Source organism: Crinia signifera, chromosome 2 (assembly GCF_055691185.1).
Source record: "Crinia signifera chromosome 2, ASM5569118v1, whole genome shotgun sequence".
Taxonomy (NCBI): Eukaryota; Metazoa; Chordata; class Amphibia; order Anura; family Myobatrachidae; genus Crinia; species Crinia signifera.
The window spans coordinates 252,614,530-252,640,282 of record NC_139218.1 but is presented as its reverse complement, the minus strand read 5'-3'; the positions used below and the strand labels follow the sequence as shown (position 1 = coordinate 252,640,282).

Genomic DNA, 25,753 nt, shown 5'->3' with positions numbered 1-25,753 from the left:
CTCAAGTACCCTCCAACAGTTCACGTTTTTCAGGTCTCCACAGAGAATTACCGGTGAAATAATTAGCTCCATTTGTGATCTTTTAAAATGTTTCAGTGAATAATAAGTGCACCTGTCAGATATCCTGAAAAAAACATGCACTGTTGGGGGAACCATGAGGACCGAGGTTGAGAACCACTGCTGTAGACTATTCAAATGTAATTATCCAATTTTTCTCAAAATCAAATTTTATAATAAAATGAATTACTAATCTAACTATGCAAATCAAAATATCTCAAGCAGAACATTTATAACAGTATGAGTGGTAGCCTATTACATGTGGTAAATTACGGAACTGTAAAGAAAATGCCTTTCTAGCATGATCGTTCTATCGGACTACCACATTATAGCCTGGTTTTAAAGTGTGGTTAAGACTCATTATCTGTTTAAGTTCCCGCGGAGCCATAAGTTATAGGAAGGGGGGGTGTTATTGTGGACTCCTGTTGCTGCTTGTTGTGGATTTTGCTTTGCGTGCATAAGAATCACTAATAAGTGTTGGCTTAGAGGGCTAATTGGATAGCCCCTGGGGAATCCATTAGCTACGGTTATTTACCACGGCTAATAGGATGCTGCCTATTTTAGCACTTTGCACTTTTAAGATATATTTTGCGGATAGGTCCAATATGAATAGAAGGTAATGTGCACAGGACCACAGAATGGCCTGTCTGTTTTGACTGCCTTTACATAGTTCATCATCTTCCAACATAAGAAACTGTTACTCAAATTCTCACCATTCCACTGATGCATCGTCCACACGCCGTGGTTTTAAATTCGCTGTGGAGTTCCTTTACTGCACTGGTAGTATAGAAACCCTCTGCCAACAGAATGATTCCATACAGGAAGAAGAAAGATGCAATTCCATAGATGACATACTGCATTAACTGGATTCTGCAAAATAAATGACATGCAAATCTCACTCCTTCATTAAGCTTAATACTCTATTTCTAGGTACAGTAGATTGATAATGTTTTTCCTAAAAGCCAGTGCATGCACTAACATATTAGACCACTAGTAAACCCGCACGTAGCAAATGCTTTGAAAGCTAGTCTGCTACCTTTTGATTGCCTCTGTGTTTGTGCATGTGTGAGAGAAATAGATGTAGTTTCACTCACTGCCAACAGATGGCAGTGTTTTGGGGACACGCAATCAGACACTAGACATATGATATATAGGCAATGTACTACATAATGAAATCACCTAATATCACAAGTACAAATTCGATTTTCTTAAGTCACAGAGTGCGGATAAACATTCCATGATGCATGTAAACCATTCATGCCAAAGTAGGTCTCGAAATGTATCTATCCGTATATGGTAGTGATTTCATCATGCTGGTATTATCGAATAGGCCTGATTCAGAGATGTATGTAGTGCCGGTATATAAGGAATTTAGCGATTACTGTCCGCATGTGCATGTGTCATGGTTGCACAGATTCAGTATGAAATCCCGGCGGTCAGGATCCCGGCGTGCAAAATCCCGACGCCGGAACCCCGACCGCCGAAATCCCGACAAGGGGGGGGGGACGTGGATCGTGGATCGCCCCCCCCCCCTTGCGGGCTCGCTGCGCTCGGCACGCTAATTTATTCTCCCTCCAGGGGTGTTGTGGACACCCACGGAGGGAGAAAGTGTCAGGATTTCGGCGGTCGGGATTCTGAACGCCAGGATTTAAACTGCATCCCGGTTGGGATTCAATATGAAATCCCGGCGGGAAATCCTGACACCGCTGCACCATGCACCAACATACTTTAGCAATGTCACTCACAGTGAGGAGTTATTTGTAAAGTGATTGACAGTTCAGCAGTGTTTGGAGAGGGAACGGGGAGTGATGACAGAAATGCAGGTGGTCGCAACCGCTTTTGTGGCAGCCTACCTCTGCGATGACATACACAGGAAACATAGCGCCATCATCTCAATTAACATGGCCATTCTGTGTGACCATAGGGTTTCCAGGAGTCTGTAACCGCCACTGTGTATTTATACACAGTTGGTTGGATCGGCAAAACCACCAGTGGGGATCTCAATATATTTAGCATCGACTGTGTATGGGATCGCACCTGCGGCTGCATTAGCATACAGTACATACTGTATCTGAATTAGGCCCGTTAATCACAGCGGGAATAACATGAATTGTCACCTCATTATTTGCTTTTTAAATGTCCACAAGCATGTGGAGAGATTAATTGCTTGTTAATTTTTAATATTGAAAAATATAGAATACAATAAAGACCCTAATGTCTAATTACTTTATACATGTATGGATTATATTGCAGAAAGACACTTTGGGGCAAATTTAAAGGTTGTCTGGGCGCCCAAACATAATGGATGCCAACCAGAGCTATTCAATTGTCCCTGCCTTGATTTTCATCCACAAGTATTGGTTTTAGCTGCGCAAATAGTCTAAACTCGTCTACAGTCCCATTGTTTTCGCACATTATAGTTCGCACCTCAGGAAGTTAAACTGAATTATTCCGTTGGGTGCCATTCTACTGGCAGCTGGGATGAACAATTGAATCGTCCCCTTTGTGTCATTTGTTGGAATCCAAGCGGACACTTATGATGACTGCTTAGCCATGCAATATACTGTCATCTAGCAACATAACCGCATTTAGTATTGTAGCAGATGTGTGACTATGCCATGTAATAGGTGCAGGCTCTCAGTTGCAAAGTAAATGATTATTGAGAATACGTTGGTGTAAATGCAATCCATACTTACACCTCAGTCAGGAGGGCATGATCACTAGGAGTGGAGGAGAAGTGCTGTTCAAGGATGGTTAGTGTTCCAGTGAGAGCCACGTGACCACAGCCACAGAAGAGTGCTACTCCAGAGAAGCACAGGATGGTGGCCACCAGTGAGGCATATGGAACTCCTCCCAAGCACTTAATGCAGCATTCAAAGCAACCTAAAAACACAAAGAGAGAGCACACCCTGATAAGTGAAAGCGCCGGCTACATCACACATACAGCAGCCATTGTCTCAAGCTGTTCTCCAGCTGCAAGCTGTCTTCCTCTTAAGAATCTAGGTCATTTCTACACTGAAACAAAAGATACTATGTTGTGAACAGCGGGAAAATAACTACCAAATGTCTACAAATCCCTGAGAAACTCTCCAGCCAGACAGCACCATGTATATGGGCAGATACGTCCGGCACGTGGACCTCCAATCCGCCCAGGGAAAAAGTTTACATTGCCTTTTTGCGTTTATACAAAACACGTCAAGGTGCCTTTAGTTCCCACCACATTAATCTAGCAAATAAATATGCTGAGGTTCCAGCAGGATATAGAGACAGTTTAATCAGCACAAGACTGGGTTATACAAGAGGTGATGGCAGACAAAGTAAATGTAGTGGGAGAATAATGTGTGCAGCTCAACACTGATGCCATGCATCATAGACCTAGAGCAGGGGTGGCCAAACCAGTCCACAAGATCTAACAACAGTCCACGTTTTCCAAATCACCTATGTGGTGCACTGCTGTAGTCATTACGGTCACATTTTCTAACCTGCTGCATTCATTCCTACCTCAGATCCCACATGTTGTCTGAAACACCTGAACTGTTGGTAGATCTTGAGGACAGGTTTGGCCTCCCTGATCTAGGAGGATGAACCTCAACACTTCATAGTCTCCTAGGATAGTCACATTAAACCTAATGCACCTAAACGCATTGCCATCTTCTGATAAAGAAAGGCATCAACCCCATTTACATGAATTAGAGAGACAACTATGGTTGTCGGGTGAATCGGGTGTAGTATAGCTCACCGACCGTAGCGATCCCATCAGGCATTAGCCCGATGTCGGGATCCCGACTGCTCAAACTCAGACAGCAGGGGGAGCCCAATGAAGCCCCCTGCGGGCTCGCTGTGCTCGCCATGATGCGGCCAAAGTGGTTTGCTACGCTCGCCACCTATTCTATTCTCCCTCTATGGGGGTCGTGGACCCCTAGGAGGGAGAATAGCTGGTGGCCGTCGGGATCCCGAGTGGCAGGGTTTTAACAGTCGGGATTCCGCCGTCGGTGTAATGACTGTCAGAATCCCGACTGTCAGTTATCTGGCACATGGGTGCATCATTGCAGGCAGATGGAGAAGGATCTGAAGATTGGGAAGTCCAATAGCATACCAGATCATACAGAAACCTATGCAGAGCACTTTTGCAGTCACAGATCTATGCTCTGAACCCTCCTTTTGATTCTTAATATAGATGAGTAACCACTGAAAAATGGTGATATATTTATCCTATTATATATTCTTCCAAAAATGCCCCTTAGAGGATTTGGTTAGTTAGATCATCCCTTTTGCGTCTCATACTCATTAGTGTATCTAGTGTTCATTCTAGCACCCGCTGTCTTTGAAAACCCACGCAGTTCCTCTTCCCTGCCTGGTGTGTCAATGTCTGCTGTAGAGCTTCTAGCACAGTGTGGTCTGTATATCAGCACTGATATGCAAACCAGACCTGTGCTAGAAACACCACAGCAGACAGCGACACCCCAGGCAGGGAACAGGAACTGCATGGGTTTTCAAAGATAGCGGGTGCTAGAATTAACACTAGTATCCCTAGTTTTCTATCATGTTGAAACAAGACGACAGAGGTGAAGGAGAAAGAAGCAGTATTGTGACATTAGTAGGTTGGTAAATAGAGTTAAGTGGAAAAGCTCAGGCAGAGTTACATATAGGGGAATGCAGTTCAAATACCGGCATTCAATATCCCAACACTTTCTCCCTCCGTGGATGTCCACAACACCCATAGAGGGAGAATAAATTAGTGTGCCGAGCGTAGCGAGGCACCAGGCTCCCTGTGTGGCTGCTGGCTCGCTGCGTGGCGCAGCGAGCCCGCAAGGGAGGGGGGCGATCGACGTCCCCCCCTTGTCGGGATTTAGGCGGTCGGGATTCCGACTGCCGGGATTTCATATCAATCCCCATATGGGACAAGTGATGTGCAAACACTGCATTGCTAAAAACAAATATCCATTTTGGTCTTTTTATTTGTAAGAGGTTACATTTTTATATTGGGGTGCACATCCTTTATCATCTAAATGGAGATATATATAGATATATCTATATCTATATAGATATAGATATATATATAATGTATCGGGGTTATACCGCACACGCTTCCAATGAATTCAGACTGTGCCAGGTTATAATTAATACCGTTTCATATCCAAGTAATGTATTCACAAGTCCTCAGACAAACCAGCACCAGTCAACTTGTTTGCAAGTAAAAAGTATTTTATGTTCCATAAAAAGGATCCATTTTTCAAAAACGCCAAAGTCCCAACATCACATCACATGGCAAAAACAGTTTTGTAGAAACATTCTCTCAGGTATACATTACGTATCCAGCTTCATTGGCCAAAAGAGAGTCCCTTAACGGGCCGTTTCGGCGTTACCCACGCCTTTCTCAAAAGGGGAATGAGAATAATGTTGCACACCGGGGTGGCTGGGGAGCCGCCTTAAGTAGCGAAAAAGGTGTACACTCACCTGTCTGTAGATTGCCGCATCATGGGACACCGTACTCGCCGTCTCGCGGTCCACCGGGAAACCGGAAGTGACGTCAAACGCCAACTTCCGCGTTCCAGCTTGCGGGGACGGTTTTTTGGTTCCCTGGTGCCGGCCGGAAGTGTATTGGTTACCATAGCAATTTTAGAAAAAAAGCTGAAGATACGTAATGTACCTACAACATGGAGCATAAAGCAAAATACACATATAAACAAAACAGACAAATGGAGCCATCACACTATGTACAAAAGATGGAAAGGATATGCATGATTCATATCAAAAAATATAACCATATTGTACCGGATCGATCCATGTGCATAACTATTCTAAAATAAAATAAATTTATTTTATTTTAGAATAGTTATGCACATGGATCGATCCGGTACAATATGGTTATATTTTTTTATATGAATCATGCATATCCTTTCCATCTTTTGTACATAGTGTGATGGCTCCATTTGTCTGTTTTGTTTATATGTGTATTTTGCTTTATGCTCCATGTTGTAGGTACATTACGTATCTTCAGCTTTTTTTCTAAAATTGCTATGGTAACCAATACACTTCCGGCCGGCACCAGGGAACCAAAAAACCGTCCCCGCAAGCTGGAACGCGGAAGTTGGCGTTTGACGTCACTTCCGGTTTCCCGGTGGACCGCGAGACGGCGAGTACGGTGTCCCATGATGCGGCAATCTACAGACAGGTGAGTGTACACCTTTTTCGCTACTTAAGGCGGCTCCCCAGCCACCCCGGTGTGCAACATTATTCTCATTCCCCTTTTGAGAAAGGCGTGGGTAACGCCGAAACGGCCCGTTAAGGGACTCTCTTTTGGCCAATGAAGCTGGATACGTAATGTATACCTGAGAGAATGTTTCTACAAAACTGTTTTTGCCATGTGATGTGATGTTGGGACTTTGGCGTTTTTGAAAAATGGATCCTTTTTATGGAACATAAAATACTTTTTACTTGCAAACAAGTTGACTGGTGCTGGTTTGTCTGAGGACTTGTGAATACATTACTTGGATATGAAACGGTATATATATATATATATATATATATATATATATATATATATATATATATATATATATAGAGAGAGAGAGAGAGAGAGAGAGAGAGAGAGAGAGATCCACGCCTTAGTGGATGGCAGGGCATTAAATACCGCCTGTCGGCACATGTCTGCTCAAAAAACAGTGAAAAACCCCATGTCGACCTTTTGACTGTCGACCTAGACATTGTCGAACTAATGACCTGTCGAACTAATGACCTTTTGACCTAGAACCATGTCGACCTAATGACTGTCGACCATCATGCTGTAGACAAATGACCGCATCCCCTCACAACAGTTATTGATATGGCAGTGCAGAGGTGCGGCATATATACATACACATTCTTTGCTATGTGCATTTCCACTAAAGCGGCAATACTGAATGGCCCACAAACTCCAGATAACAGATACCTATGGCAGGACACATGTAGCAGCAATGCTTATTTGCACAGGTGGCAGTAGAGACCATCAGAGTGGCGGAAGATGGTTATGAAACATGATCAGGATTTGGACTATCCTACTCATTAAAAGGCTATAAATAGAAGCCCATCTTTAAGGGTATACACCCAAATCCCTACATAACCCCAAGCTGTGGCCTGTTCAGGCGTAAGTTAGTTACAAAAACAGAACTTCTGATTTCCTGTATAAAGCAGCAACCACCATTGGTTAACCAAAGACAGAGTTTGACACGTTTGCAAGGTTAAGAAATGTAGCAGAGCAGTGTGTATGTATTCAAAGCAAGAAGGACTCTTACTACTGGGAAATTCAAGGATGTGAAATCTCACCTCAGTAGTCATTTCTAATATCCTTATATGTCAGAACGGATGGACTATCCCACATAACGGTGCTTTGCTGAATGCATGGTAACGAACTCTAACCTTTGTGTTTGAGACCATATAAATCAACAACAGCTGAGAATTTCTGGAACTTTACTTGTTTGTTTCCTGTTTAGTAAGAGGAGCACCACGTGACTGTTTATAACCAGAAACAACATGTACCTACAACCATTTTACAAAGAGGAAAACCCAGTCCTAACCCAGACTTCCAGAAATGAATTCCATTATCCTAAATTATAAGCCAAATACATGATGGTATATTTCTAGCTTCCCACTAAAAATAATCCTATTGTGTATATGTGTCCGTGTCATATGGGAACATAGAATGCAAGCACCACTAAGGCAGGGACTGAGGTGCCCATACTGTATATTCTCTCTCTGTAATATATATGTATGCTATAAAATGACTTTATAAACAAAAAGAGCTGCTAAAATGATGGAGCATGCTCCTGTTTACATTTAACACGGAAATCCGCAACAGCAGCTATTCCTGTAACATGTACTGTACATGCCTTTGGTCTTCCTACAATGAACATTTTTGCACACCCATTTACAAGACAGTCCTATTAAACTCTAGGACAAGGCAGAACAGCTGAACAGTGTCTTCCCATGCATGGATAAGACGGGTCGTGTAAATATCAGTCAGCTAAAGCAAATATTTTACCATGGGAAGTTGTGGTTAGCCAATGGCAGCAGGGGAGGCCCCACAGTTGTTCTAGATTAAGCCTTCTTACACTGTATGGGAAGGAAAATGGTCTAAACAATCACTTAACATTCAAATACATTGCATAAGTCGGGTGAGAGTCGTGACTTCCCTTGCTGGTGGGAATCAGGATTGGGAACAAGTAATGAGTTTCCCCAGCATTACCCAGCTGTCCTGACAAATCTGTATGGAAAACGCTCACATTACACTACAAGTGAGAAATAAAAAATGTAACGCATAACTTGAAAAACCTATTTACAAAATGATCATTGTATCCAATATATATATATTGAATAAACTCAATTATCTTTCAAATAAAAAGGTATGCACTACTTGACTAGGACGCTGTGCTGATTAATAAGATGTGTGCGACTGAGTCTGTATAGGAAGCAGAACAGAACTTGTATTGAAAAAAAGCTGCAGCTGCTACATTGTAGCACTTAGTGTACAGACTCAGAGACTCAGTCACACACAGATATAAAAGTTTCATATCAGATTAAATCGGCACAGTCTCCCTCATGCATCCTTGCCACATTGCGACTAAGACACATTTCTGTAAAAAATAAAAACACGCCCAACACTAGGAGACTCATGTGACATAGTTTGCCTAAAGGGGTGGCTTGGCACGACCGCAGCAAAGATGTATGAGGACAATGGCTAATGATACCAGAGAATGGGCCATTGGGTTCAATCTCTGATTAGCTAAGATTTTTGGAGCTTGATAAATTGGGAATTTTTGCAAAACAAATTGACAGACAGTGCTTAACTTTTTGGGCAAATTAATAGCGCAATAGAAATATACTGGCACTATAGAAGCAAGTGTTAATAATAATGTTAATAAAAACATTATTACCTAGAAAAAGCAAGCATACATGGTAAATACAAACATGCCATATCTGCAAAACGATGAACAAACAAAACTTTGGGAACATCCTGGAATTCATGTTATGCAGAATATACACAGACATGAAGCTTATACAAAACACATGGTCATGTAGGATCGAGGGGATTTAGGAAGAATTTTTTTTTTTTTTACACATCTTATTTTACTATGTTTCCACTGAGGCGGGAGGGCTCATAGGAACTGGATAGACTCTCATAATTGCCAATTGCTACTGAGGGGTCGATATGCAACACAGATGGTTGGAACACAGGATGCTGATCAATAATGTGATTTGCAGTATGTTTATGATCAGAAAAACAGTATTCAGCACACAATAAGGTAATGGTGTAATTGTTAGAATTACTGCCTCACAGCGCTGAGGTCATGGGTTAGATTCCCGCCAAGGCCCTAACTGTGTGGAGTTTGTATACTCTCTCCGTACTTGCGTGGGTGTCCTCCGGGTACTCCGGTTTCCTCCCACAATCCAAAATTATACTGGTAGGTTAATTGGCTCCTAACAAAATTAACCTTAGAATGTCTGTGTGTGCGTGTGTACATAGATTGTAAGCTACACTGGGGCAGGGACTGGGAATGATCAAATATTCTCTGTAAATCGCTGCGTAATATGTGTGCGCTACAAAAGAAACTGTTAATAAATAAATATAACCGGATTAGGATACTCAACAGCCTGATAGAAAATATAAGTCACGTTTATTTGAACTAAAAAGCAAAAACTGTAAATAACTCAAACACAGCTATAAGCAGAATAGAAGTAATAATGATATAACCATTTAGAATATAAACACAGGTAGCATATAATGTTGCACCAATGTGCTTAGCTGTTAAACACGTTGAGAAAGTTGGCTTCATCTAAATGTGTCTGCACACACGTGCACCCCCACATTGTTGTGGATGTGGCTTAGTCAGGTACTACATATGATGGGAAAGGTGTAGGTAGGCCGCCACACTTCCCAGACCCTTCAAGCGATAGTGCTAGAAATTTCTCTTTATGACACTGATAACCAGCTAACAAGAGATGGGACACTGAAAGAAATCACTGGGGCTGGCTGCTGCTGTGCTACATGTTCCACACTACCCATGACACACTGGGGCCGATGTACTGTATTATGCCTGGTAAAGTGATGAATCGCTGATAAAGTGAAAGGTGATAATGCACCGGTCCATCATTTTTTCAAAGACTGATTGGCTGGTGTGTTATCACCTTGCCCTTTATCACTTTACAAGGCTTAATATATCTGCTTCACTGCTTCTCTCCTCACACCACAACCAGACATCCACATTACTGCCCTGTTGGATTCTGAGCTTAACAAATCAGCAGTGCTCTCATTCATCAACCTCAGAGCCAACCTACAGGAACATGCTGAGTGTCACAGCCATGTCACAGGCTACCTGACACCCAAGCTGCCTGCTCTTTGGCTGTCTGCTTTGTTTAAGTTTCTCAGTATGAAGGGCAATGCTGGCTGCGGGTGCCAATCACAACGAGCTAACATGGTTCTCAAGAATCATTCACACAGCGATGTCATCACTGCAATATCAATAGGCTCCCATGGAAACCACAATATGGACACAATTTGTGTGCACCGACATAGAATGCAGTCTAATGATTCCCAGCCACACGGAGGGTGGGGAGGTCATACTTCTCACAATCTCTTTTGAAAAATGCCAGTAATATAAGCGAACTAGGTTAATTAATTTCCAGTTATGCAAAACCACAATTAAAAGAATGTGCACATTTTCACATGATTAATTATATTCTATAGACACACACACACACACACACAGAGGGATTAGCTAATACAAGCAATATTGCCTTTTGGTATGACTTCAATAGTATAATAATGAATAGCTTAAGATATCTACGTAGAAGTGCAACATTGTTGTAATCAATGCAACTGGGACTCAAAAATAAGCAAACAAAATGACCTGTATTACGTTCTACACAGAAAAGCAGTCTGTATTTCAGATAACAACTGTCCGATAACCATGAGTAGCATTGATTTCTAACTATGCTGAGACAATTAGCCTTTTGGGAATACATTTCTTCAGCTTTTAATCGGTGCACGTCTCTTCTAGGTTAAGCTGTGTACACACTAAGCTCGGTGTACCCAGACATACTAAATCAGATCCTGGGTACACATCAGAACAATATGTGAAGGATGGACAGACATTTGGATCAGTCCTTTATTTCCGTAGTATTAGGTCGTTAGCGTTATTGCTGGGTTGACCATGAGGCAGGAAGGACCCGGTGATGTTGCTAGCAACTGCAGGTATATTTGCATTTTGGGCATACACACAGATACTGTATGTCATTGTAATGCGGCCAGAGATTACATATTGGTCTCATATCACTCCAGTTTGTATATGGCTGGATACACAGTAAACAATGTGTTTAGCTGGCCGATGGCATGAACAATATATTGTCCATGCCGTACACACTGCACAATATATTTTTCATGTCTGCATTTCTCTGCACCTGTCATTGCCAGGAGTGTCCCGCTAGACATGGTGCGAATGACACACACAATTGTGCACCCAATATGACGGTTCCATCTGCCAGACCGGTCCAGCATATCGCTTAGCATAGTCTCAAGTGTCTAGCCTCAAACTTAGAAATCTGGTTCCTAAGTGTTATCACAAATATTTAAAAGTAATGAACATTCAACAATAAAAGTTTACTCTTTTCATTCCTTTATATATTTTGTTTTTAAGGACTCCTGTATTGCTGTAGCTCTGTAGAAATGCCCCATTCACCAATTGGACAAAAGAGGGAAATGCTGACGAATCGCCTGTACCCACAGTATGTTAATATGACACTTTGCACGTGGTGACTGTAGAACCATAAACCATCAGCCTTGTACTGTATTTCCCTAACCAAGGCCCATAGGCTGTCCATTTTTCATAGAGATCAAGGATTCCCACGTTTGGAGCAACATAAAACACAGTTTCACACTTTTCTATAGATATTTTTTTGTGATTATCAATGAAGAACAAAAGGAGTGTTTACGCTATAAAGATGGCACAATGATAAGCCCCATACACACTAGACTAGATTATATTTTTAAAGCTATTGCTCAGAAAGGGCCTGCTAAGACCCTCTGCATCGTGCATCTTTCACTGCATCGTGGACACGGGCGTATCTATAATGGGTGCAGGTTGTGCAGAGTCCACACCGCACCCATATAATTATACAGTACTTACCCTCTTTGAAATTCCGTGGCCGGCTGATGCTGGGGACATGAAATAATGGGAAATTAACCGCTGCACATGCACAGTAAACATGCTCACAGGAATAAGGCACGGACACCTTTTTCCCAGAGATCTGCACAAAGCCTGATTCTAGAAGCAATGCGGCTGATGACAGAGCGGGTCCTCAAAAAGCCAGCACACGGGCCCTCTGCTCTCTTAATCTGCATGTCCATGTACCTGGCACTATATATGTGCAAGGCCATGATTGCTTGGCATTCAAAGTCAGTGTCCGAGATTGTACACAAATTTCGTTTCATGTTTTAAAACCTTGTCTCATGCACAAATAAAATATATTTGTGCGTATTTCATGTGTTTGATGTTGTTATTCAACATTAATGCAAGATACCTCATTCAAATATAAAAATATTCCAAAATACAGAATAATCTGTTTTCCAAAATTCTTCTGGTCCCAACCATTTTGGATAAGGGATACTCAAGCTGTACTCCATATACTGTAAGCTTTTATAGTCATAACTGCTAATCCGGTGGAATGCTTCTCAATTACTTATGTAATGGACAGTGATCACTTAATATAGCATTTTATGATCAGAGATTCTGTCAAGACACTAAAAGTTTTCTGGGCCTTTCAATTTCTCTCAATAAGCCATTTACGGGGGAAATAAAATTATCTTCTGTAATTTACCGCTGACTAATTGATCCCCTGGGACTATTCAATTATCACTGAAGGCAGCGTGTAGTTAATGGGGGATTTATTTATTTTGTTCAAGCTTGAGAAATCCCTGAGAAATGGCTCATTTTTGGGTGTCGCAGGCTGGGAACTTATCCTGGATACTGTGTGTAAATCCTTTAAGAAATAATTTACAGACAACTTGGGTAAAAATTATAATTGAAAGAAATTGGTTTGCTGTATCCCATCCCAATGTACATCACTGGCGTCCTCTAGTTAATGAGGACTTGGGTCACGAGAGATTTGTTTTTCGTCCACGACGCACACTATCGCATTATTGTACTAAATGGGATAGATGGAACACCTCAAGATTGTCTATTGATCAACTATCACAATATTTCTACTGGATATTTTTGAGGTGTGCAGTGTGTTGTTGTGAGGTTACTACTGCTCCATTAGTTATTTTATTGGTGTTGTGTCGACTAGATACCGGTGGTAACTGTACCTGATTTCTTATGAATGCCCAAATTATTAACTGCTCAATTTTCATTACTGATATTTCTTTGTGCAGATCATAATATTTATATAAACAGTTTTATTTCACAAACCACCTGTTATTCTGGATGTCAAATGACCACACAGACAGTTTTCCAATCATTTTGTAATCTGTTTATTATATTTCCTTTGCAGGGACAGATCTTTCTTATGTACTTGGAAGTGTTCGTCTTATACTTCTAACCTGTAAACTTTCAATAAAAATGTACACAAGTAAAAAAAAAACAAAGAAGATCATTTACCAGGCAAAAAAGGGGCTTTAATTGAATAGGTGACCACCCTTTTACACCCATGCTAAATTCATTTCACCCTTAATTTTGAATTTTTTAATTCTCTAGATTTCCTTACTTAGCAATCCTTATTGTAAATCAGCTGGCGACATAGAAGCGTGCTTAACATTCTGTACTACAGTCATAGTCGGCTAGATGGATCAGGCAGAGAGAAATCAAGTGAAAAATGGCGAAAGCGAATGTGTGACATCTGATCCGATCCGATGCAGGGTCCCGTGCAAATCGTATCAGTGTCGGAGATCAGAGCAATATATTACATGCAAAAGGACCACATGCAATATATCGCATGCAAACCTTTCCGCCCTGGAAGATCTCCGGCATCCCAACGGGGTTCTCCTTTATAATGTTAGCTCCCAAGAGCAAGGCCCTCTCTCCTCATGTGATTTTCTTAGAATATATCTGCCACCCTGATAATTGTATCAGTATCCTGTCCCCTGCTGCAACTTCCTTTATTTACCATGTACTTGTCCTAATTTGCCTTGTACTGTACTTTGCTCATCCATGGGGTATATTCAATGCAGGCGGCGAGGGATGTTTGTACGGCGAGGGCGGCTTTTTTAGTAATGAACGGCCATCCTCGCTGTCCAGCCCCCTCGCCGACCATTCGCCATATTCAGAGTTCCTGGGAAGTTAGAGAACAACGAGGATTTCCTTAAATGGCGAGGTTCGCTGCAAATGCAGACAGCCCGCTGCATTTCGTGGTGAGCCCTGACGTTTGCTGAAAAGATCCAGTGAGGTGAAAATGGTGAGTGTGGGTGGGCAGTTGAATACTGATGGTGAGCTGTGACTGAGAGCTATCAGCACTGCTAGCCATCATAGCTCGCCTTAAGGGCATGGAATATACCCCCATGTATTGTCAGGCGCTGTGGAACCCTTGTGGCGCCATATAAATAAATGATAATCAGTTGCGACTTCTCTCCTTGTGGAAGTCGCAGTAATGTATGGGCACCTTGACAATTGGAGTTTGGGAAGGTTTAAGTGGAACAATGCAAAACAATATAGCTGAACAATTGATTAGAACTTCTCTATAGTAGATTACATTTCCAATCTTTTATTAGGTTTAACGATAGAATGGAACCCAAATGGGTACTTGTGTATTTTGGCGGCACCCATCGCATCGCATACCATAAAGGCATACAATGCCATACAATGCAATGCGACGCGATTAAACATTGTATAAGCACCCTAATGGGTGCTTACAATGTGAAATGCACCCCCACGCCCCCCCCCCACTATAAACGTGAACCAGAAGCGTGGAGAGCGCAGCGAGCCCGCGAGGGGCGGCGGTACGCATCCTCCGACCTTTTCATACCCCCACTATCCACGTCGGCGTGGAGTTGAGAATAGAAAGTGTGGCGAGCGCAGCGAGCCACCGTGCCCGGATACCTGTGAATCCCGCAAGGGGACGCCGATACCTGTGAAGGTATCCGCGTCCGCTCGCCACGCTTCGAGCTCGGTGGCTCGCCACACTTTCTATTCTCAACTCCACGCCGACGTGGATAGTGGGGGTATGAAAAGGTCGGAGGACGCGTACCGCTGCGCTCGCCACGCTTCGGGTTCACGTTTATAGTGGGGGGGGGGGGTGGCGTGGGGGTGCATTTCACATTGTAAGCACCCATTAGGGTGCTTAAAAGCACCCCTTATGGTGCTTATACGATCTTTCATCGCATAGGGGGCAAAAATCGCGTTGCATCGCATGCCATGCGATGCGACGCGATATAAACATTGCACATGGACATCGGGGGCGCCGCTATAATACACAAGTGCCCCCAAATGGTTTTAAAAGGGATTTATATAATTTTCTGCGACCAGGATAAAAGTCACAATTCTAGTGTAATTCAGCACACATTTTTCCATTAATGGAACAAATGTATGCCATCCAGCACTAAATCTTACAGCATTGTTAGCATATCCTTCTCTATTACAGTACGTATAGCATGGTCCACCAAATAAGCTCAGCATGGCTTTAAGGTGAAACCACATACAAAACTAAAGGCACACTACAAGAAACAGCTGTGAGAAAACCAATGATGAACAGAACTGAACCAAAACCATATGTTTATCTGTATCAGACATATTTCATAAGTAGAGGTGAAGTGAACACAGGAGATTCCAATACTAAAGCAGAGTAGTGTCCTATTCCTACACAATAAACACAAACATTACTCTAAACTATATAGTAAAATAAAAAAACACCCCCACAAACTGACTACACTAGGCGTCTTCTCAATGCACACATTGCTGAATATGCTAGATGTATTTCATAGCAAAATGGCACCAAATCAAGAGCACAAAGCCTCCCTTTGGGATATGTCATTTTGTATTTCCTTGCTAGAGCTGGTATGACAGGATGAAATAATAAAAGCCAGGACAACAGCTGTCCCTGGTGACTAGCACCATCTGGTAACCCCTTACCAACCCCTCCTAAAGTGCGCCACTCCTCTTTCACATGTAGTGGTTTAACAGCACAGCACTCATTACATCTATTCCCCAGACGGACATCGCACCCAGACACTCCTTAAAAATATGGAAGAGGATGAAAATGCTCTGCTTATACACCAGCATTGTACACCTTAATGGAAGTGCTTTGCCAATATCTGGCCTACAAAAATCTGTAGAAAAAAGTGTGCTGGGAGGACCAATCCCCAATTGTATCAGCTTCTCAACTCAAATGAAAGTGTGCACTAACCTGTGAACTATGTAACACACACACACACACGATTACAGAAGTACAGTTGTATCCTAAAACAAACTTCACAATATGTATTCTTTATATACACATTATGGTAAATGTTGGAAGAGTAAATAACAGATAATGCTACAAGAAAACAGACAAAGGGCAGGATGTTCTAACACCCACCGCCCGTTTTCCGTTAGCTACTGCATCAATACTAATCGCATATGCACTAACATGCAAAGGACAGCTCTTGCGGTAAAAGCTGTCCTTTGCAATGCGGCGCAGTCCCTGGACTTCCGGGTCTGAGAACTGGGACACCCTCTGCCCATGCGAGCGACTGCACTGGCCGCAGGGCATGCTGGGAGGAATCCTTGACTGATCCCTCTGACAGCACTGCAGAGAGAAGCCCATAGGCTTCTACAGGTATCACCAGCTTTTGTTGGCAATTCCCTCCACAGCGCGGCCACAACGGAGCAGGTTTAGAGCATACGTAAATGCAGTAAACCCATCAATAAACGAGGTTTTTACTGCATTTTCATGTTGGAGCAACCCGCCCAAAGAGAGTCACGTAGCAAAGTGAATAAAAGGGGTTTCTTTAGTAGCTACAGTAGGTATAATTGTATTCTAGAGCGGCTTATGCAGGCAAATACTAGGATTTGATGCTAGCAACATTTAACCTAATAATGCAGCTTTAAACAATGAATTGATCATGATAGAATGGAGGAAATTCAACTGCAGGCAAACGCTTTTACCCTGCCGAATCAGTGCTACAGCCACCATGCTTTACTGCAGTGCAATCTCACAAAGTGTCTGCTACCCCATAGGTAGTGAGCACTTGTGTGAAGCAGATAAAGCCTGCAGGGCGAAGGGTGTAAGATGGGCTGCTGTTAATTGCCATCATTTAGGTACCATGGCAATGGTGAGTCGCACTCTTCGCATATTGGTGCACATTTGTGTATGTTTGTCCTCCAAAAGTATGGAGGACATTTGTTTTAAAAAGGTTCCCTCATCCGTCTGACAAAGCTACATATTAAATACATTGAACTGTAGATTGTGGCAAACAAAGTCCCCTGGTCTATAATATTATACAAGGCAAACAATTCTTTAATGTGTCCCTCTTTTTATAATACCACTATTATTACAGGATTTCAAAATAAGACAAATGTCGCGCAATATCGGCTAATATTCACAATACCCATGGTATGGAAACCAAGGCCATAAATTCTATGCAAGCAATTCTTTTTCTTGAAAATTAGCTCCAATCCAAAGTGGCTGGTAGCCAATACTACAGGGAAGACCAAGGCTGCATTTATCTGGGATTTCTGCTCACACCCTGTTGAGCTGCGAGCAGAAATCCATGTAAAGCAAGGACTTTGCCAGTGTTGAATGCGCCTTGACCGCACTTTGCATGGGGGAAGCCTCTTATAATGCAGATTTGGGGTGCAATAAAGCAGCAAACCACCGATTTAACTCCTGGACACTATCGACGGGAGCTAGTTCTCTGAACCTCCCCCATGGGACTAACAATTGTACATTAGCTGGACTTTTGTCTCGTTCAATATAGGACAATTAGCATAAGACGCTCGCACAGTAAAAAGCAGGCCATAAAAACTTACATCATCCCCTAAGAGTTCATTTTAAGGCCACTGCCTCCAAAATGGGCAAATCTCATTCAAGTATGTAAGGTTAGGGAATAGGCTTCAAAATTATGCACACTACACTGAATTTCTAGTCATAAATTGCCATTTCTGGCTTCCATTAACAAAAGTGCATTGTATTAAAACAGTGTAAAATAGAAAATCGTTAAAGAAAAAGGAAGTAAGCTAGCTGGTAAATTCAACCAAAATAATACAAATCTAAATTTAATTTATTTATTTAAATCTCTTACTTTATGGAGTAGAGGTTGAATATAACACTGAATATAAACTACATAGCACAAACACATCAATGTCTCTTGTTTTCAAAGGCCGTTTTGTCCAAAGCATCACCAGAACCCTTTTGTTCAACATAGCAGAATAAAAACATTTTTGTCCTCAGGCTTGTGAGCAGCTGTTGTCATAGAAACAAGTTAATAACAGTCCAGTGAGTTGCTCAGTGCTGTCTGTGATCCTGGCTGCAAATCTAACACTCATAGGAGAGCCAGCTAACACAAGGGGTGGGATCATTAAGGTAAGCAATGCAATTTAATGCTCTGAAATATTGTGCACAATTCATTACAGGGAAATGCAGAGCTTCCATGTAAAAAAAAATAAAAAAAAATGTTAGGAAAAAAAATCGTTTTCATCGTCAAAAGCTGAAGAAGATGATCGCATATCAAAAAGGACCTGCTTGTTAAGTGACCTCATTTAAGAAAAAGAAGGCAGCATTTGTCACAGAATTGGGCACAAGTATTTTCTCAATACCAGACTGCTTGGGAAGCATATCATGGTCACTGCTTGGTAATCCTGTTTCCTGAGAACATCCCCAAGCTCTGGCAGAAGTGTAGGATTTAATTGCTTCACTAGGCACATGGCCAAGTCTGACCACACTGGGGGCTATTTATTTGTTTGTAGATTGTAGAGTATGCCATCTTTGTCCATTGACACATTGGGAGCAATTCAATTGTTGCGCAACCAGCATCAAGGCGGCACTTATCACAGTTTCTGCTCATGCCCTCCTGGAGCCAGATGCATTAAGCTTCAAAAGTGATAAAATGGAGGGTGATAAACAACCAGCTCCTACCTGCCATGACACAGACTGTGATTGAAAAATGTCAGGTAGGAGCTGATTGGTTGATTGTTTAACACTCTCCATTTTATCACATTTGAAGCTTAGTGCATCTGGCCCCTGATGAGAGAGCAGAAATCTCAATCAAGTCAGGCTCTGGTTGAGTGTGCCTGGAGCCCTAAAACTGCAGCACACTTACCACAGGAAACTTTGTTGTGTGCATTTATCACCACAGGAAACTTTGTTGTGTGCATTTATCACACAAGAAAGATCATGGAGTGCACCTTGTGTGCATGAAGTGACATAAGTTTTATGACCTATGCATGAAATGTATTCCAGAAGCCCTCGGCAACAAGGGATGGGGTGTTTTGTTTTTCTGAAGGTCGGATTGGTTGTTATGTATCAAGCTGTTATTGGTTAGGAATTGTTATGGGTGTGGTTAAGGTTAGGATTAGGGGAGATTCTAGAATATTCTGCCTCTGATTTCAAACGTTGGACTGATAAGTACTGTGTTGAATTCAGAGACCATATATCACTGTTTTTCACCATCTATATCTATATCTATCCTTTATTTCTTTTATTCTTATTTCCTCTGGTAATTTACCTCACCTACTTCACCTTTCATCTCCTAAATAGCTTTTCTATCTTTTCCTTGTCTTTTACTTTTTCTGTGAAAATGTCTGCCAGGCCAAGGAGGGATGCTGGTGTCCCTGCTCGCTTCCTTCAGGGAGCAGGGGTGCCATCTACCTCAGGGGCGAGAGGGAGGGCAAGGGCTAGGGAGCAAGCAGGGCCTGGTCCTGCTTCTGTCCCTTCCCGAGTGCGCACCCGTCCGCCTGGTAGAGATGCGGTGAGAGGCCTGTCAGGCTCTCCTGCACCGCTTGCTAGGCTGCGTTCACCCGCGGCTGATGCTCAGTCAGCGCGCGGGTGGCGGGAGGATGGCCCCGAGGCAGACTTTATGTCTGCTGACGGGCATGGAGTAATGGCGCCCACGGTTGCGGCGCGATCAACTCGCGGGCGCCGTGGGAGGAGGGAGTCGCCCGCGGCTGGTGCCCAGTCAGCTCGCGGGCGTCGCTCAGTGACACGGCAGCCCGCGGCTGCTGCAGCTCGCGGGCGGCCTGAGTGTGATGGAGCGCCGGCTGCTGGAAAAGGCCGCGCGCAGGCGGCGGAGGGATCTCTGCACCGTCAGCCCGGCGCTATACGTTCGCGTCGGGCTGGCGGGGGTCAGGGGTCAGCGGCGGTGCAGGGTGCTGGACAGCAGCAGCGAGGGACTCGCGCTGCTAGGGGTGTAAACTCTAATATTGCAGAGGGCAACATAGGGTGTCAGGAACAGCGCAGGCGCCCTGTTTCAGCCAGGGGGGGGTAGGCCTGCGCGTGGCAGAGGCCGGGCAGGGCTGCCCCCTGGGGGTGGTTCAGTATATGCTGGGGAGATGGATATAACTCCCCAGCATTATGAGGAGGTGTTGGATTATGCTCCGGTTGGGACCAATGCCAGAGCAAGAAGGAGGAACAGGAGGGCACTGCATTTTGATGTGCCTGCTGAGGGATCAAGGGATGGAGGTTCATCCACTGGTTCTTTGGAGGAGCAAAACGTTGTGGCATTGGTTCCAACTGGAGGCAGGGGTAATCGTCCTGGGTCCCACCGCACTTATGCTGAGGTGGTACGGGGGGAGGGTGCCCCCTCTGGGAACATGGCTTCGGTATCCGCGATCTGTGCAGCAGTGGTATCCGCCATAGTGCCCCTGTTAACCACCGGTCCAGGTGGGCAGGGTGCTGGTGGTCAGCGTCCAATAGACGCTGCAGCACTGACACAGGCCATGGTGCCGGCCCTTTCCTCTGCCCTGGGTGCCACCAGCAATGTGTCGGCAGTGCCTGCCGTTACGCATGACTTGATTGATGAGACAAATGTCCCTTTTGTGCCCGCAGTAGCAGGCACTTCGGGAGTCATGGATCAAGCAACAAGGGGACGCCGACGAGGTGATGGCAGCAGGTCTGGAGGATCGTCGCATTCCAGTGGTGAGCTGCCTTCCGACCCTGATTGGGTTAACTCAGGCGGGTCAGGGACGGGTAACTCTGACACTGAGGGAACTAGCTCATCAGGAGGGGGGAGGCGCAAAAAGGGTAAGCGTGGCAAGCGGTCAGGTAGGAAGCGCGGACACAGGCACTCGGACAGTTCGCTGGCCTCCACTTCTTCGGAGTCACCCTCCTCGTCGGATGACGGGGTGAGGAGATCCAAGAAGAAGAGGAGGCGTACGAGGCGATCTCCGAGTGAGGATTCAATAGTCACAGTTGAATCCGATTCTGTACCGTGCGCAAACACCGCAGTAATGCGTGGGTTGCGTCCAAGGATGCGGGATAGGATTAGGAAGGGCAAATATGTTAACATATTTGCCCTTACTAGCAAAAGCCAGAAGGCGCTGATTGCTGCGAGAAAGAAGGGCACTGACAGTGAGGAGGCGCTTATGACTTATAATAACTGGGTGCGAGGAATGCTGGTCTTCGCAGCTTGTTATATGGAGTCTAGGTCGGATGAGTATATGAGTTTGATACGGTATCAGTATCTGATTCATAACTTATACACATCATACCGCGGCTATGGATGGCGCACGTATGATGAAGAATTCCGACGTAAGCAGCATGGGAAAGATATTTGTGACTTCGGCAGGAAGGACATTGAGCTTTATGTTGAGGTCACAAATTCGGCAGTACCAATGGGTGAGGCTTCCTCAAAACCTTGGAGTAGGAAGCAAGGGGGCCAGGTGTCAGGGGGCAGTTCAAAAAGGGTAGGTCATGGGAAATGCTTCGACCTACAATAACAACACTTGTAACCTGGGTCAGAAGTGCCGTTTTCGGCACTCCTGTATCAGGTGTGGAGGCGGTCATACCATTAAAGACTGTAACAAACCAGCGCAGGGACAGGGTGGAGCTTCGGGCAGCAGGCAAATCCCCGGTCCAGCGGAGCCAAATCATGCTTAGAGCTCCATCTCCTGTCCGGCTGCAGGCCATGTTGCCATGGTTGGAGAGGTACCCCTTTAGAGATGAGGCAGAATTCGTTAAAAATGGATTCTCGGAGGGGTTCGCCTTGCCAATCTCGGGTAACATTAATCAAGGGTCTGTGAAGAATTGGCGTTTGGCATATCAGTTTCCTTTAATTATTAAGGAAAAGGTTAGTGCCGAGGTGAATTTAGGCCGGATGGTTGGTCCTTTTGAAGAGCCTCCTATTCAGGGCATGATCCTTTCCCCGGTAGGAGTAGTCCACAAAAAGACGGAGGGTAAATTTAGGCTGATTCAGCATCTATCCAGCCCAAGGGGTGGATCAGTTAATGATGCCATCCCTGAGGAATTATGTAGGGTGGTGTATCAATCTTTTGATGAGGCCATTGCATTAGTGAGGTCATTTGAAAAAGGGGCTTTGCTTTGCAAGATAGATGTTGAATCAGCGTTCAGGTTATTGCCTCTGCACCCATCAGCTTTTAAATTCATGGGTTTTAAATTAGATGACGGGTATTATTTCGATAGATGCCTTCCCATGGGGTGTTCCATTTCCTGCGCTTATTTTGAACGATTCAGCACCTTTTTGCAATGGTGTTTGCATGAGGTTTCTGGAGAGTCCGGAATAGCGCATTACCTAGATGATTTTCTGCTAGTTGGTCCACCAAACTCTGATAGATGTTTGGCCCAATTAGAGTGTACTCAGACACTTTTTAAGTCGTTTGGAGTACCAATAGCGGAAGATAAAACCGAGGGCCCAACTACAGTATTAACCTTTTTAGGGATCGAAGTGGACACAGTACAGGGGCAATGTAGGCTCCCAAGAGACAAGATTAACCGCTTACATGAGGAAATCTTGTTTGGCCTCGCAGCAGGTAAACTGACGCTTAAACAGGCTCAATCATTATTGGGTGTGTTTAACTTCGCTTGCCGGGTAATACCCATGGGTAGGATTTTCATGCGAAAATTAGAAAGGGCTACCGTGGGGATAAGGAGGCCTCATCATTTCCTTAGGCTCACGAGCGAAATACGGCGTGACCTGGTGATTTGGGATGCCTTTTTGTCCCAATTTAATGGAGTTTGCATATGGCAGGAGGCACCCATTTCTAATTCCATTCTGGAGCTATATACCGACGCAGCGAGCGCCACTGGTTTTGGCGCTTTCTTTGCCGGTAGATGGTGTTCAGAATCCTGGCCTGCTAGCTGGGTTGAGAAAGGATTCACGAGGAACATGCTTCTATTAGAAGTGTTTCCCATAATGGTCGCCCTTGAGTTTTGGCATGATTTCTTAAAAAATAAGGAGGTGGTTTTTTGGTGTGACAACCTAGGGGTTGTTTACGCCATCAACAGACAAAAATCTACTTCCTTAGAGGTTCTCAGGGTTATTAGTCAGATTGTGCTTACATGTCTGGTTAACAATATAACGTTTAGAGCCAAACACGTCCCCGGCGTACATAATGAAATAGCCGATGCCCTTTCGCGCTTTGAATGGCAGCGTTTTAGACGTCTGGCACCAACTGCACGTTTAACGGGTGACATTTGCCCTTTTTATGTATGGCAGGTAGTACACCCGGAATGGAGGGGCTAGCACATAGCTCTTTAGCGCCGGCTACGTTTGCCGCATATTTGTCGGCGTGGCAGAGTTGGAGCCAATTCCTATTGGAAAGGGGCAACAGAGGTAAGACTTTAAAATCATTAATTCTTGCCTTTGCGTGGCGTTTCTATGTAACCGGGAAATCACGTGGCACAGTGAGTAAGGCCTTAGCAGGCATTTCTTACTTTCTGCGTTTGAAAGAAAAAAAAGGACATTACAAAGTCCTTTTTCCTGCAGAGAATGCTCAAGGGCTGGGCGAGATTACAAACGCCCATTCCTGACAGGCGGCGGCCGATTGACGGCCGTCTGTTGGGTAAGCTGGTACGCGCCTTGAAAGCAGTTTGCTCCTCTCTGTATGAGGCCAAACTGTTCGCCATGGCTTTCGTTATGGCCTTCCATGGGGCGTTCAGGGTAGGTGAGCTGGTGGCACCATCTCGGTCATCGGCTTCACCTATGCTGACAAACCATGTCGTCGTTGCCCCCGACGGGTTATGGTGCAGAGTACAACGGTCCAAAACCGATGTAGTTGGCAGGGGGCGTTGGGTACGAATGGGGTCCTGCCCGGATCGGCGGATTTGTCCGTTAGCTGTGGCAGGGGCTTATTCGTCCTTGCGTCCTGACGTGCCTGGGGGATGGCTCATTCATATGGATGGGTCTCCCCTGACTCGTTATCAGTTTAATGCGGTTTTGAAACGGGGTATTCTGCACCTGGGTCTTTCACCGGAGATGTATGGGACACACTCTTTTTGCATCTGCGCCGCTTCGGCTGCCGCTGCAGCGGGTTGGTCCGATAGATATATTCGGGCACTGGGTAGATGGAGGTCTGGTGCGTTTCGACGTTACATCAGACCTTGATCTGGCAGTGCGCCCCCCTTTGAGGATTAGCCGCTCGCTCAAACACGCTTTAGTGTTTGGGGGGCCTTGAGGAATTTTTTATTGCCACCAGTTTTAATTACGGCTTCTGCCGGCTGGTGGGTGTGTTTTTTGCCTCAAGTCAAATTGGGGCGACCCAAATCCCCCCCCCCCCCACCCAGCCCAATGTTGGGATTTAAACAAAGCCAATGTCAGGTTATACTCTATTTTAAATTAATCTAATTCAAAAATCATACTAATTTTTCTAAATATTCTTTTTTCAGGCATGAGGATTGACCCGCAATGTATCTGGTTGTTGGGTCATTCCTTTGTTTACTGGTTATCAGTTTCCCCAAATGTTCTGGATTACTCTCAGTATCCAGAACTGAACCTGTTCAGATGGGTAGGGCACCGTGGGTTGCGGTTTTCGCAATTTAGGCAGACATTCGAAGAGGCAGTGGATAGGTTTGGTTTTCCATTATTTTTAATTGTGCACTTAGGGGGTAATGATTTAACGTCCAGAACCTGTCTGGAGGTTAGATTTGAAATCAGGAACGAGTTAGTAGATATTTTGCAGCGTTTCCCCTTTTGCAGAGTTTTTTGGTCAAACATTATACCAAGGCAGAATTGGAGGGGTGCTCTTAATCCTGGTGCAATTGACCTGGTTAGACGGAGGGTGAACTCAGTAGTGGGTCGAGCTGTCTGTCAGCATGGCGGATACTCGATTCCGCATGCGGGTATCACCTTCCGCGATCAGAGATTATACATGAGCGACGGAGTACACCTTTCAGAAGAGGGTATGGCCTTGTTCCTTAGGGATATTGTAGAGAGTTTGAGGGGTATGTAGTTTAGTCTATGGTGGCGGTGCCGGATCGGGAGATCTCGGCAGGTGGCCGGTCTCAGAACGGTGGCTAGGTTAATTTGTACATTAACACCTTTTGAGATTTATTTCCCTTGAGGGGCAACTCCTTTGGAGAAAGTGACTTTAGCATGGCAACAGTTTTTCCTTCAGGGGCATCACCGATCCAGGTGGGCCCCTTATGTCGCTTTAGTTGAGTTGTGACCTGATGGGGAATATTTAGATCGTTCAGGCAGGTGGCCTGAACTTTATTTTAAGGACAGGGATGTGGCAGGAGGCCAGTTCTTGTTCTTTTGGGCAGTCGGCCCAAGAAATCTTTATTTAAAGCTGTTCTGACC

The 25,753-nt window shown here is 44.3% G+C and overlaps 1 protein-coding gene across 6 annotated transcripts in view; it reads right to left on the bottom strand.

Annotated features, from left to right (window-relative positions):
* Window positions 1-25,753, bottom strand: part of GPM6B (glycoprotein M6B) — a 127,976-nt gene that overhangs the window by 8,238 nt on the left and 93,985 nt on the right. For all 6 annotated transcript variants that reach the window (XM_083174296.1, XM_083174293.1, XM_083174292.1 and 3 more), the window contains 2 exons: window positions 2,754-2,940; window positions 771-927 (listed from right to left, as the gene is read on the bottom strand). In XM_083174296.1, the coding sequence (XP_083030422.1) occupies window positions 771-927; window positions 2,754-2,940 (344 nt within the window). The remainder of the gene's footprint in view (window positions 1-770; window positions 928-2,753; window positions 2,941-25,753) is intronic.